Below are 14,225 nucleotides of genomic sequence, written 5' to 3' on the forward strand. Positions count from 1 at the left end.
GTGAAATCTGCACAGTGTCATTTTCTGTTTGGTTTTGAACAATTATGGAAATCCCTGACAATTGCCAAAAAGCAGGAGTGCTTCAGCTTCCAGGCTCCCGTTGTGTTACAGCAAGCGCTCAGTGTAATGTTTAGCTTTTTTTTTTTGCCCTTTTTTTAACGACTGCTTGGTACTGACAGGCTTCAGCTCTTTCTGTAGCTTCTGGCTGGATGTTTTAATCAGAAATGGCCCTCTGGCAGATGTACAGTAGCTGGAAGCATTGCCTCAACTTACTGATGCTGTTTGATCTATTGCCTTTGCTGTTCCTGAACTACTGAAAATGCAAAACATTAACCTGAGACTCTTGTGCAGAGTTTTTAATAGCTCTGCCAGTCCTTTGTAATGCTAAGTCTTGATTAATCTGTACATGGAGGCTCTTCTACCACCTTCATTCCCATTTATTTCCTCCCAGAATTTTTATTGTAACCTGGAACACCCTTTTAAAGAGCGCTTTTATCTCTTGGTGGGGTGCAGGGAGCCAACAAATCCAGTTTGCGTTTTTCTTTGCCATCATTATGGAGTTGTCTGCGCTGCTGACATGGTTTCTGAGATCCTGATAGCGTTGCACTGAAATTTATCGTAATCTGAGGCATTGTTTTTCAAGGGGATTTGAAACTGATGGAAGCCTAGGGTTTAAAACTTAAACCCGGAGAGTATTTACTAAAGGGACCTTTTGATGCAGTTGTCCGGTTTAATCTCTTTCTATTATTTTTAGGCTTTGTGCACAAGTTACAAGAACTTAACAGCTTAGCTAATGCAGAAGCAAATTCAAAACTGAAAGCTTTTGGCAGCTTGGCCTATCCAAATTGCTGATACTTCTCTTAATAAGAGGATTTACAGTCCTCTTTCATGCTACGTGTGCCTACAGCATAGCCCCAGCAGCAGTGCAGCTACTGGTGGTTTGAAACTGACCCTCGCACCCCTTCGTCCCCGCCACGAGATGCCTCTGCGGCAGCAGTGGTTGCATAGTGGCTAGGACAGCTGGCAGAGCTGGTTGGGATCACAGCCCCGGGGCGCTGGGTCACTCGGGCTTTGACTTTGGTGATCCCTTTGGTGGCAGGGAGCTCGCCTCTGCTGCTGGTGGCAGCCGGGAGCCTGCAGGGTGATGAGGCTGTCGGAGCAGCCTTCCCGAGCTGCTGTCATCTCCTCAGCTCTGAGTGGCATTTCCATGTTACAGCGGGCAAGCAGGGGGGGAAAAAAGACTGTAATTTCAGGGAAGGAACTGCTGAGCGATGGAAAGAAGGTAGGCTGTGCCATGTGCTATTGCCTTTTGCATCCAGTGTACCACGTTCAGCAGACGCCGGTCTCGCTGTTGGATTTCTGCCTCCTTGGAAACTCAAAGCCTTCCTCCTTCAGTGTCCCTTGAAACGGGGACAGTCCAGCAGAGCAGGATCATAACCCGGTCTCCTTTGTTAGCCGAAGCAGCAGTGTGAGAACAGTGTGAGCCTTGTTAGCCTCAAGAAACAGCAGCGGTGCTCTTCGCATTATTTGTGACTGCTGCTAATTAGGGCACAGCAGCTTTTCCTCTCTCCCTGCAGCAGTGGGTTATTTGCAGTAGTGTTTCTACCCAGCACAGAGCTCACCTGCCTTTAGTGCTGAGAGAGTCCTCATCAATGAGCTGATAACAGAAATGATTTCTGGGGTTAATCTGTCTGGTTTCTGAGCCTTTGTTCTTGCAGCTATTGCAGTTGTTCTTCAGGCAGGGCTGCGCCATCGGGGGACAGCTCCTAAATAAGCGTGCATCAGAAATTGTACCGTCGAATTGCCTCACCAGTCCTCTTCCTGGAAATAAGCCGTGATTTTGAGGGGAGGGATGAAGCGATCTTGTTTTGTGTGGCACTCCTGACTCCGCCGCGAAGCCCCGCTGCCCGGGCAGCACAGCAATCTGACGGGTTTTGCTGCCTAATCTGTCTGGCCAGCTGTATTGTAATCTTTGGGTTTTCGGGGGAGGCGGTGGGGGAGGGACCAGCTTTAAGGCAATGCGGCTTTCGGTAGGGACCTTTGGAAGCAGGATTGAAGGACAGTTTAGTGTGCTTGCTCTTAACGCTGCTCAGAAGCTGGTAAGTGTTGAAGGACTTCGAAGTAAGGATATTTTGGGCTGACGATCAACAGCATGGTGTCTTGTTTCCAAAGGCAAAAATTGTATGGTCTCTTGGGACAGACAGCACCAAAGGCACTTCCTAGCTAAGGGAAGCAGTCCTTCTGCCTATGTACGTGTGTACCAGGGAAATTCCCTTTGCCTCGGAAGGGTGAGAGGCACTCGCAGCCTTGGTGGTCCGTCTGCTTCAGGGAAGTGGGTTGGCAGTGTCCTGAGGACTTCCAGGCTTCACAGGTCCAAAATAGGTGGAAAAAAAGGTCAAAGCAGAGCTCACAGACACGACCTGCGTAGGGTTTTTCCCTTTTTATTTCACTTCTTCCCCCACCGTGTAGATAGGTCTTACAAAACGAGACAACTCTTTAGAGAAAGACATCTGGCCACGAACACTTAACACCCGTCAGCAGGAAGGCTGACCCAAATGAAAGGTTTGACACCCACCAGCGTGCTCTACAGCTTGGAGTCATCTCCTAGCTGGTTCGAAGCGGTGTGCCCTGCAGCCCGGGTCTTTGCGAGCACAGCCCTGTAGGATCGAGCCCTTGTGCCACCCGGGGGCCGTGGGGATGAGCATTTTGTGCCACGAAGCCGTGCCTCCCACGATGCTGCTGGCGGGGAATGCTCTCCAACTACAACCTGCCAGTGCCCTGTGGTGAGCTTCTGCTCCAAAAGTCGTGTTAACAGCTGTTGTTGTAGATGTCTTATCTAACTGTTTTCTGCACCTCGTTGCTTTATTCTTTGAGATCTTTTGTTTTCTGCTGGTCTGTCACTGCGTTTCTGCTGCCCCTCCCTCTAGCCGGGTTTGTCAAGTCGCCCATGTCAGAAACTAAACTCACGGGGGACGCCTTTGAACTGTACTGTGATGTGGTTGGGAACCCCACTCCAGAGATCCAGTGGTGGTACGCTGAAGTCAACCGGGCTGAGTCTTTCAAACAGCTGTGGGATGGCGCGCGGAAGCGCCGTGTCACCATTAACACCGCCTACGGGGCGAACGGGGTGAGCGTGCTGAGAATAACCCGCCTCACCTTGGAAGACTCTGGGACTTACGAGTGCAGGGCCAGCAACGACCCCAGGAGGAATGACTTGAGGCAAAATCCCTCCATAACGTGGATTCGAGCCCAGGCTACTATAAGCGTCCTTCAGAGTGAGTTCGGCGCCCTGCCGTAGTGGTACCGTAGTTTCTAGAGGCAGCCCAGTGCCCCTTGCCTTCCCCTAATCCCCATCAGCCCCCTGCTGCCTTATCCTGTTGTTTCGAACCCGACACCGTTCCCGTAGTGCTGACGTGTCTGCCACCCCTCTATCTTCTCCGTAGGATCAAAGGACTTGGGAGAAATCCCTGGGTTAGTTTCATAGTTGTGTGTGGAAACCAGCCCCGCGTTGAGCTTGTGCCTCTCCCCTACCCCCGTAGCTCTGTAGCAGGTTTCCAGCCACCCTCATGCTGGCTTCTCCGTGAGTGCCTTTATATTTGATTTCTGTGTTCTTCCCAGGTCTAACCATTTTGTTCTTCTGTTCTCTTGGAATTTCCTCTGAATGCCTTCCTCATGTGATTTTGGTTGCATATATGCTGCTGTGCAGATCCTTCCCTTTCGGTTATACGTGACCTTTAATGTTCAGATTTTTCCATGAAGTTGTGTTGCTTTTCCTTCCCGAACAGCAGCATGTTTCCTAAGGAGTTCCCTGATGCAGCAGCACTGAACTGATGCAGCTATTCTTAATCCAGCCTGTGAAAGGGGTGGGGGGGGGAACCCACCTCCTTGTCCAACGTTGAAATAATAGCTTTAGCTAAATGACTTTCATCTGAGAATGCAACTTTTGGCAGCAGCAAAGCTTTCAAAAGCAGAGAATATGGTTGAAACAATAGGGAACGAAAAGCAATTCTGGATCAAGACTTTTCTGCATTCAGCTGACTTTTCAAGCCAGATCCAGATGAGTTTGGAAGTCTGTCATCAGAGCTGCTATGGCAGAACCGTATTTCATCTCTTGTAAGATGATGAACTCTCGTTTGCAAACAAGATAAAGCACATACATAGTGAGTTATAGGCGGAGCGACTTAAATCTGCAACGTGAGCCTGCTGCATGGAGGTGCAGGAGAACTTGCTTGCTTGGTGAGTTCTCAGTGTCCTAAGGTGGCAAATAATTTCCAGCCCTGGGAAATGGAAACATCTGTATGTGGAAAAATTGGCAGTGAACCCGGTGATGCGGATGTGCCTGGAAAATTGAAGCGGCTTTGGGTTGTTCAGCACAAACCTGCTTGGCTTGTAGTCCTGATGCTTGATCCCTCCTTCATCTGTTGATGTCCCAGAGGACTCAGACCTGTAGATTGCTTGCATTACCTCCAATAGCAAAAGTAGCGTAATTTTAGGTAATAGTACAACCTTAAGGCAAAGCATAAAAACCTTGTCTTGCAGAAGTCACGTCTCCTGAACTCCCCCTGACTCAGACCCTCAGGTTCTCTTGAACATGGTGAGTTCCTGGTGTCTTCCGGTTGCTTCTAGTGACCTACAGAGGGAGAAAAATCTTGTATGAAAAACCAGTGACGGTGATCACATCATTCAGGAGTGAACTGCTGTGGAGATGTCTCCGCATGGGAAGTGGGCTCTTCCTCTCTCAGGCCATTGAAGCTCCCTGCTCTGGGGACTGAAGCCTAACCGCTCATCTTCCTCCCCAGCTACCATCACTTGTCGCATCTGGTGCTGCTAATTCTGGAGCCTGTGCCGTGACTTCATTGCTAAGTGCCGCGTGACCGGGCTGATTATTCCAGTTTTGTGTTTTATTCACACTTATGTGTGGGAGAAGGCGTTGAACCGAATACTTCAATGTGTTTGCTCCGAAATGTTGGCTATGTCAGGAGATCAGACCTGTTGATGTTGGGAAACAGCTTTTGGACACCAAGCCCCTGCATGGCCGTGCTGGAAACGGAGAGGAGGGAAGAGCAGACTTCCAAGCTGCCCTTGAGGGTGTGGACCTCAGCCACTGCCCAAAATCTCTCGGTGGCTTAATTGTGTGCAAACACAATTAGTCTCTGAAGCTGGAGTTCTCTATCTAAACAGTGCTGGTATTTCCAGCTGATGGTGGCTACGTTGCTGCTGGCCTCGTGTGTCATTCATGTGTCGTCAGCATCATGGAAAGGGAACACCAACTGGATCCAAAGAGCAGAACCTCTCTCTTCCCACTGTCATATAAGTCACAGCTGGCGTCCAGTACCAAAACAAGAATGCAGAGAGCTCAGGTGCAACTTGATTTTTAAAAGTTAGCACCCAAGAACTACCTCTGGCTTCAGTCTTGTTACTGGTTTGGATAACGAATATCACTTACGGATGTCTTTATGTAAAAACCCGGACCTACATGAAACGGACAGTGCAAGTGGTGTGTGAAAAGCCTCTTGTGTCTTTCTCTTTCAATAGGACATCCCTGTCTGGATGCTACTATCCCAGTAGTACTCCACGTGCAATTTGTCTTATAGAACTAAATCAGACTGGAATTGCCTCACTGCATTTAATTATTACAAATTAAAGTAACACAGGTGCAGGGAAAAGATGTAAACGAGGCTGCAGTTGTCTCCAGCCACATCGCAAGCTTGAAGAGGTTGCAAGTCAGACACAAAAGGCCCCAGCAAAGCAGGCCTGAGAAAACTGTAAATATTTTTGGACGCTGTAGGTTAGCAGGGACTGAAAACTTGGAGGACACCGGACACTGCTTTCATAATCAAAGCAAAACATTTAAAACAAACCCCAGCAGGAGCAGTGAATTCTAGCAAAAGTTTTTTTCTCTATATATCAATATTCAAACACTGAGTTACTATTTCAAACACATTCCTAAAAACCTCTCCAAAGCCTTGGTAGTGGTTTTCTAAGAAGGCACGCATGCTTTTTGTTGGCCATGGAAAAAGTAATCAAACAATTTTGTACCCTGTAGGACCAAAACAGCTCCTTGCACAGATAAAATTCCCAGCAGGGCTATCACGAGGCAGAAATGCAGTTGATAATGGTGAGGTATCTATGAGAAGCATCAGGAAAAAAAAAGCTATTTCTACAGTACCTGTGAGTTTTTCTGCAGTTAAATGATAGTCCTCATTTTAAATAGCTGTGAAAAGAAGTTCTGTAGCCTGCCTGCTGAGGAAAGGAGAAAAGGATACACAGCAGCCCCAAAGGGCTGTGTCAAGTTATTAGTAGGTAGATATTTTACCTCCCTGCCTCTCTGGGCAATAATCTAAGTACTGTAGTATTGGAGAAATGAATGTTTTATGCGATGAAAAATGCAGCGTTTTTGACAGTACTGTATTTTCCACTTCTCGTTCCGTTTAATTTGTTTTCCAAGTGCTTTGCAGATGAATATCCAGAAGACTGCATGCATATGACTAAATTTGCATTCCAAATAACATTATGACAAGGCATAAAAAAACCTTACAGGATTAAAAATCCTTTGCTGACTTGCAAAAATCACCGACCCGTTCATTCCTGACCAATTTCCTCACCCTCTTGCACTTTGCTGCTGACCCAAATGCAGAGGAGGGGCCTCCTGTGTTCAGAGAGGTTGGCACTGGAGCAGTGTGGCTGCTGAAACGAGCAGAGGCGAGAGCTGCAGCTTTGGAATTCATTTTTTCCCTTTAAAGTAAGGAAATAAATAAATCAAAGTCAGAGGACACACATTTACTGCTAGAGCAGTGGCCTCTAGCACCAGCTCTAACTGTACTCAATGTGAAATTAAGGTCATTTCAGAAGTCTGATGGCAAGAATTCTTAATTTTCCTATAAGATCTGTCATCCTCTGTTAAGTCTTGTTCTTAACAGAATACCGAAAACCAGCTATGATCCCTGAGACCTTCAACTGAAAAGGTTTTTTGCCAGGTTTAGTAGGAAACCTGTCTCCAGCCGTTCTAAAAAAAAGTCACCCCCCTTATTTGTTAGGGAGTAATTGCTCAATTTGAAGAAAAAAGGGCAGTGCCCTAATATGAGGCTGATCGCTTTGGAAATGCTTTCCCCTAAATCATGTCAGTGTGACGGTGCCAGGTAAGACTGCCATGAGAAACAGCCCGCTTTCAGTCCTAGCACAGCCAGCAAAGTATCCAACTCCTTTGGTCTGTTTAGGTCATGAGGCTCACATTTTTTTTTTCCCTTCATAAATGTTCACGGTTCAGGTTACTTTAGAAACCTGACTCATTTTAACACTGTGTACATTCCTATTTTTTTTAATTTTAAGCATTAAGGACAGCTTTCAGCCATCCTTCATCAGACTTGTGCCTTATTCACAGCAGGGTTTGCTCTAATTCCAGGTACTGGTGAAATTGCACTGCACGTCTCTTAAGTTGTCTCAAATGTAACTTTGCCCACTTGCTTTGTAGGGTTTTGTGCTAGCAGAGCAATGCTCCTGTCTTGCCAGGAAAAATGGCCAGGTGAAGACAGGATATCTTAGGTAGACATTAGTCTCTTTGCAGGGTTAAGTCCAGAAACATTATTCAGAAGACTGACTTTGAGGGCTATTCTGCACAGAAAATGGGTTTGTTTCAAACCTCAGAGTAGGTAGAGGGAACAAGTAATAGCCAGACAGAAGTTGCTTCCGAAGGAATAGCTGATTCCTTATGTATAGTCTCAGGACAAACATTTATCTATTTTATTATCCGTTTTATGTTCAGCCACGTGTAATAATGATTAGCCATGTTGCACTGACATCTGTAGCAATGTTAAACATAAAAATCTAAAGTAATTAATTCTCTTTTTCCCACACAGGGGAGCTGATCCGTAAGGTGTTGCCTTCGCTAGTAGTCAGTTGTTCTATTGTGACTTTCTTGATGTCTCCCGAATTAGTGCAGTGACATTCCTTGTGTAGTCTCTTTTTCCCCTTCCCTGTTGCCCTTTGCATTTTAGACTAGTGTGGCACATTTGCCAGTGAAGACTTGTTGCTATTTAATGTGTCCCTTTTTTTCCAGAGCCAAGGATCAATGCCAGTGAGGATGTAACCATCCAGCTGTATGGCTCGGCCATCACATTGCAGTGCAACCTCACCACGAGTCCCAGCCCCCTTTCTGCCAGCTACTGGGTGAAGAATGGAGAAGAGATTCCTGGCACTAGAAAACCTTCAAACACTACAGAATACAAGTAAGTCTCTTCAGGGAAAAATCTCCACCTTACACTGGAGAATGGCAGAATTAGCAAACCTGCAGCTGCAGTACTTAGTGAGCTGCTGGGACTCCAGGGTCCCTGGCTCAGCATCACCGTGGTCAGACAAATTGTGGGAATTGATCCACATTAGAGGCTTTACGAAAAGTATGCCTGTGAAACAGTTAGAGGAACAACTTGGGGAGATTGTCTACAGCTATCACAAAAATATAGCATCAACAAAAACACTCTGTGAACTTCTCTTTGTCAAGTTGCCCATAATTTCACTCTAAACTCCTTTAGTTTTTCTATGGACTATGTGTGATGTGTGGCATAGGTGCAGACACCATGTCTAGCTTTCATTTTTTCCCCCTCTGAGTATATTCTGCTCTATCTCTGTCCTGTTTATGTCTACATAAGGATGAATTTGCAGCTGTGCATTTTTATCATGCAGGGAAACACAGCACATAAAGCACTGCTGCAGTTGGCTGTGTTAATCACTTTCTGGCCCTAGGAGATAAAAGACTGCTCTCTGAGAGTTGTTTGAGCAGTACTATGGAATGGTACCAGGTCTTCGTTAAACCAGTACAGCTGTATCACTTGTGCTTCTTATGTGTCAGTACATCCGCATTTTCAGCCTTAATCTGTTCTACATGTGCATGCTCTGACTTTGTCTCTGCTTCTCATCTAAGGGTGTGGAGGAGAGCAGAACGTGTGCAGCCACTTCTTTCGTGTCTGTCGTTTGCATCAAGCATAAATCCTTTGGGGCTTTCAGTATTCCTGCAATGGGGCTTTTTAGCCATGGAGCTGATGAGAGCATACAGAATGTGCTCAGTAATGCCACCAGAGATTTATTGCGTGTGTGGCTTCCTTGCTTTTTTTCCCCCATTTCATTTCCTTCTCTTAGGAGGTAGCATGGATAGCAAATAGAGCCTTCTGTTCAGTCTTAAGCTAGAATGAAAAGCACTTGAAGAATATTTTAAGCACCTGTGTGCTGGCATCTTACTCTTTGGAGATGTGAGACCAATTCTGCCCCCCCCTTACTTAGCTGTTTTGCTAGAAAAAGGTGCTTATGTCTAGGTGTCTATGTCTATGCCTGTTAAATTAGTGCACATCTGGTTTACTGTGCCTTGTCTCTGCCCTAAAGGAGGGAAACCTGCCTGTACACACCTGGCTTTTCTGTCTCCACCAGAATTCTGCAGGATCGTTACCGCACTGGTGTTGCTTGCTGGCACAGGATTAAGAAATACTTAAGGTTTTCACTGCCTTAGCAAAGGGCTTGTTCACCCATGGAAGAAACCTGTCCCCTCATCTGCATTCATAGTTTGGAGGAGAAAAGTGGTGACTTCTTTCCATGTTCTTCATCAGTTGATTCAGAGTTCAGTAACAGTTCTGGCCATGAAAAGCTGGGCTTCTCCTAAAACCAGGGGACAGAGAGAAGTTGTTGGCTAAGCTCTTGTCTGTCTTTACAGCTCTGAAGCTCTATCAGTTTACACTTGTTTTATTGATTTATGGCAATACAACTACTAGAGGCTGCCATACTTTCACACTTCAAAAAGAAGTCTGTAGAACTGAAAAAATGTCTTTTTTTTTCTTCCACTTCTTAAGTGTTAATTAAAAAAAAAAAAAAAAGGCAGCCAGAGTATGCTTGCTGAAATATTAAGGCCCGTAAGAGAATCACAGAAAGACAGGTAGTCTGTGCCTTCCCCCATGCTTACTGAGTTTTACAACACCTCAGTAATGGAAATATCTGGAGTTTTACAACAGCTTAGTAATGGAAATACCTGGGTGGGGTTTGTGCCCTGCAGCTGGGCGAGGAGTGCACGTTTCCACCCTTTGTCAGTGGGCACTCGTGTTCGGAGTTAACGTGCTCCTGCTCTGCCTGGCTGTGGTTTAAAAGCCAGGTACAGCTTTGATGTTTGGTAATGGTCAATGATTGTTCTTTGTCATTTAGATAATCTTTAATTTTAACTCAGATCTAACGATAACACCATGTTTCAGAAAGACAGTAACTTCATAACTAAGTTTAGACTTTCACCAGTGACTGGAAAGTAAGCCCTGCAAACAGAGCAAAGGCTTGGGTCCAAGTGCACTGTCAAAGTGAGCGGCTTTTTCCACGTGTCTAAGCAGTTTCCATGTGCAATTAAATTCTTTTATTACAATGCTCTTCTGTAGGGTTCCTGTTCATCTGTGTGCTATCCACTTAATGTGCTTAAAAATAAATTTAAAAAAAAAAACAACACTAAAATGCCTTTCAGTATAGGGGAGCAATGGGGAATACTGAACAATATTTTGTTTATGCTGTGTGGAGATGTAAACTGTGTCACATCATAGCATGTTTCCCTACTCTAAGATGTCTTTTGTAGGTACCTATATGAAGAACATACACCTAGAGCTTTTAAGTAATTTGTTTCCCAAAGCTTTTCAAAGGACAGCAAAAGCTGGTGGACTTGAAGTTAGCACCATCTCCAAAGTAAATTCTTCTGGATTTTTTTTTTCCTTTGCGTTTGTTGCAGCTCCAGTTTTCTTCTGGTCGGCTTGCATCTGTTTTTCCCTCTGCTAGCTCTTATTGAGTTAGTCTTTCCTAATTTCCTAAATGGCAGCAGATTCCTACGTGGTGCCTTGCTTCGTGAGCTGACCAGTTTTTGCAGATTTTCCATGTCTCATCTGACTCAGGGAACGCTATTAATGGAGCAGTCTCATATCTGCTGTTACAAAAGAAAACAGTTTGAGATGACAGCATTTAGCCATGATTGCGTCTCTAATTTATCACTTCCCAGTTGGGTGTGCAACGATTTTTTCAATGTAGGTAGTACATATTATGTCCCATTGAGAGAGAGAGGTGATTTATTAGCTGCCTAATTTTCCATATAAGCTGGAGTGCATAATTAACAGTTGTGACGGGGCTTCTTTGCTCTTAAACTAAATGCAGCTTCTCCAGCTCAGTTGGTACTGACTAGAGCTTACCCTTTTTCTGGGCAAACAACATTTATTTCAAGTAGATGCATCTGTACAACCCCTTGAATTAACTGAATTTCACAGCTATTATTTGTTAAAAGATTAAAGTAAAAAAACCTCCTAGCCTGCTCGTTTTTGAATGCTAACACAATACCTAACATGGCTCATCTGTTCTCTCCCTGTCTGCAGGATTTTGAAGCCCAGAGCAGAAGAGTCAGGGGAATACTTGTGCGTGTTTGTGTTTTCAAACTCTCCTGTAGCCAACGCCACTATAGAAGTGAGAGGTACTCTTTTTGTTTTGTTTCCTCTCCCTAGAAGTCAAGTGTTTTCACTGCCTCTGCTATCTCACTCGGTGTTGGTGCAAGAAGGCAAACTCAGGAGGCCTTTCCTCATGAAATCAAGCCTGTTATCCAATGTTTAGTTATAATTTCAGAGGAAGTCTTACAGAAAATCCCCGGGGTAAGATCTCACAGATATGGGAATGTGAATATTGGAGTTGTGGTCCTCACGGAGGGCACTAAAACACCTTTCTAGCATATTTGTCTGCACTGCTATGATGAGCACGCCTGCCCAAGCAGAATAAAAAGATTGCTGCAGAATATGTTTAAGACAACTGGGGCTCCCACCCCGTTTCAGTCTAACAGTAAATGAGGCCTTCTGAATGTATTGAATGTATTTTGAATTCTTGTTTCTGAATGGGGAAAAGTGAAGAGCCAGCATCTCACATGTGACAGCTTGGAACTGATGTACTTGTAGCTTTTTGTCTGCAGAGACTAGTCCAACTGCTGGGAAAGCCTGGGTGCCAGTTTGGACAGGTGCCCTGGACCAGATTGGGGTTTTTCTGCTTTCATGCATGTTTTTTTTTCCTTGTCTTGTGCATATTGATACTCCTAGGGTCATAAAGATGTCAGAAAATTGTGGCTAGAATCTGCAGAATGTGAAAGTATCCTGAAAAAATCTTGTGCTGCAGCAAATGTGCTCTTTGCCCAGAGCTTTACTGTAGTTGATGCTCTTTTGTTCAATGTTTCAGACGTAAAAAAGACAGGTAGCATAGAGATACTGGTGTTCTATCCAGTATTAAATGGCTGTTCAATTTGTTTGTTGAATAATCATGGAAATGACTGGCCAGCATGAGGATGTGGTCACTGCTATGCAGTAGTTTTCCCCTAGTGCTCTACGGTATGATGCATTATGGCAGCCTTGTTAGTCAAAGACAGATGAGGTCAAGCAAAAACTTGATTAAAAATTCTTGCAGCCAGCCTATGTGTGTCTGGGATTGTACTAATATGCTTGTTTTATGGTGTACTGTAAATTAGTTCAGAATCTAAATGAGCATTACTTACCATCTTCATCACATCCCCAGCTTAGACAGAGCTTCCTCTGCTGCTGTAGGAACAGCAGTGAGTGGGAAGGAGGGTGCTTCTCTATTTCTTAGCATCCCTGCACTGGTGATGCAGCCTGTCCTCATCTATATTGTGATCACTGCTGTTTAAATTGGGCACCACAGATCTGCAGCAGAAGCTGAAACCTTTTTCCTGAAGATTTTTGGTGCCTCGTTGAATGCTGCATGGTCAGGTTCCTGAATCCAAAGCAAGTGAGAGTAGTTCAGGAGCCTGTGAGAAATGACAAATTATTCTGAACGTCATCTTTCCTCATGAGCAAAGAATCTTTTGATCCATACAAACACCTTCTTTGCTTATTCATAAGTCAATATTTCCCTTCACGATCCAATGATGCACCAAGAAAAGCTTGCTGATTTCCCATCTTGATTTTAAGAGTGTTTTTTTTAATGATCATGCATATAATAATATTTTGAGACATATCCAGCATTTAACCAGCTCTGGTGCAGAAGCTACGTCTGCTAAGAAAAAGGAAATGTAAAATACGTGCTCACGTGGAAGCACCCCAAGCTCCTGTTGGCCTAGCGAAGCGGCGTGCAGCACCTGAAGTGGGCTGCTATTGATTGGAAATCTGATGGCAGCTCTAAAAATAATTACTGCTGTGCTTAAATCAACTGGAATCCAAACTCCAGTTGTACTTCTGGTGAGGTTGTCTTCTGGGTGTTCAACTTACAGTTGTGTTTTTTTCTTGGTTCTGAGGAAATTTTTGCATTCTGCTCTTACACTGTAATTGCTGAATCTTTCAATATCTTAATTAAGATCTTAGTCCTTTCTGTCTTCTCTAGGCTGCTTTCAGGGGTGACAAATTGCTTCCAGAGACAGGAAATATAGGTCTGATAATGGATTGAATAAGACCTTTTCCAGCTTTGTATAATCTGTCAAAAGACCTTTTAGAGACATTTGGCTTAAGGCGTCTCTGCTGCCCAGTGGCAGGCGGGGGCACTGGGCGAGCTTGGCAGGGAGCTTTGCATGGGGAGGGAGGATTTCAAGCTGCAGGAAGAAACGCCAATATATCTGATTGAACTATTGGCAGAAAGGGCAGAGGGAGAATGATAATTCATCCTACCAGCCACTTTGCACAGATAATTTATGTATAGATACAGATGAGCAATCATCACTTGAAAGTTAATGAACGCTGCTCCTGGAGGCATCGCACCTGCAGCTTGCTCTGCAGCCGTAATGCAAGGACTGGGTAACCCTGTACTCTGGCTCCTCCTTGCAGCATCGCAGGAGTGGCTGACTGAATTCCTGCTCGACAGAGCAGCATTGAGGTCTGCGTGCACAGAGGAGTGTTGTCTGAAGTGACGGTACCTTCCCAAGCCTTCTGCAAAGCACACTGGAAACTGGAATACGTGGATACTTTTAAACTGAAAATGTGCTTTCCTGTCCAACCCCCGTTGCAGAGAGATTTGTGTAGCAATAAATTGGGGCTGCACTTAAAGCACAAGTGAACTTTGTGTACAGTCTCCCTGCAGTCCTACCGCTATACATAAATTCATTCTGATCAGAGTGCGTGTTTAAGTTACTGCTCCTGGAAGAGCCATACTGCTAAACTTATACGGTATCACATATATTTTCTGGGGTGTAAATGTCTCTGAATACTATCCGCACCAGTTGCATAGAATATGCAGTGGTTTTTTTT

General features: G+C 44.9%; 1 protein-coding gene across 4 annotated transcripts in view; it reads left to right on the forward strand.

Annotated features, from left to right (window-relative positions):
* The window catches only part of NPTN (neuroplastin), a 51,774-nt gene that overhangs the window by 19,134 nt on the left and 18,415 nt on the right, over positions 1-14,225 (forward strand). For all 4 annotated transcript variants that reach the window (XR_013955880.1, XR_013955881.1, XM_080607309.1 and 1 more), the window contains exons 2-3: positions 8,057-8,225; positions 11,373-11,467. Coding sequence is in view for 2 of the 4 variants with exons in the window: in XM_080607309.1 (XP_080463435.1) it covers positions 8,057-8,225; positions 11,373-11,467 (264 nt within the window). In the remaining 2 variants the exon portion in view is untranslated. The remainder of the gene's footprint in view (positions 1-8,056; positions 8,226-11,372; positions 11,468-14,225) is intronic.

This window comes from Anser brachyrhynchus, assembly GCF_964034855.1.
Source record: "Anser brachyrhynchus genome assembly, chromosome: 11".
NCBI lineage: Eukaryota > Metazoa > Chordata > Aves > Anseriformes > Anatidae > Anser > Anser brachyrhynchus.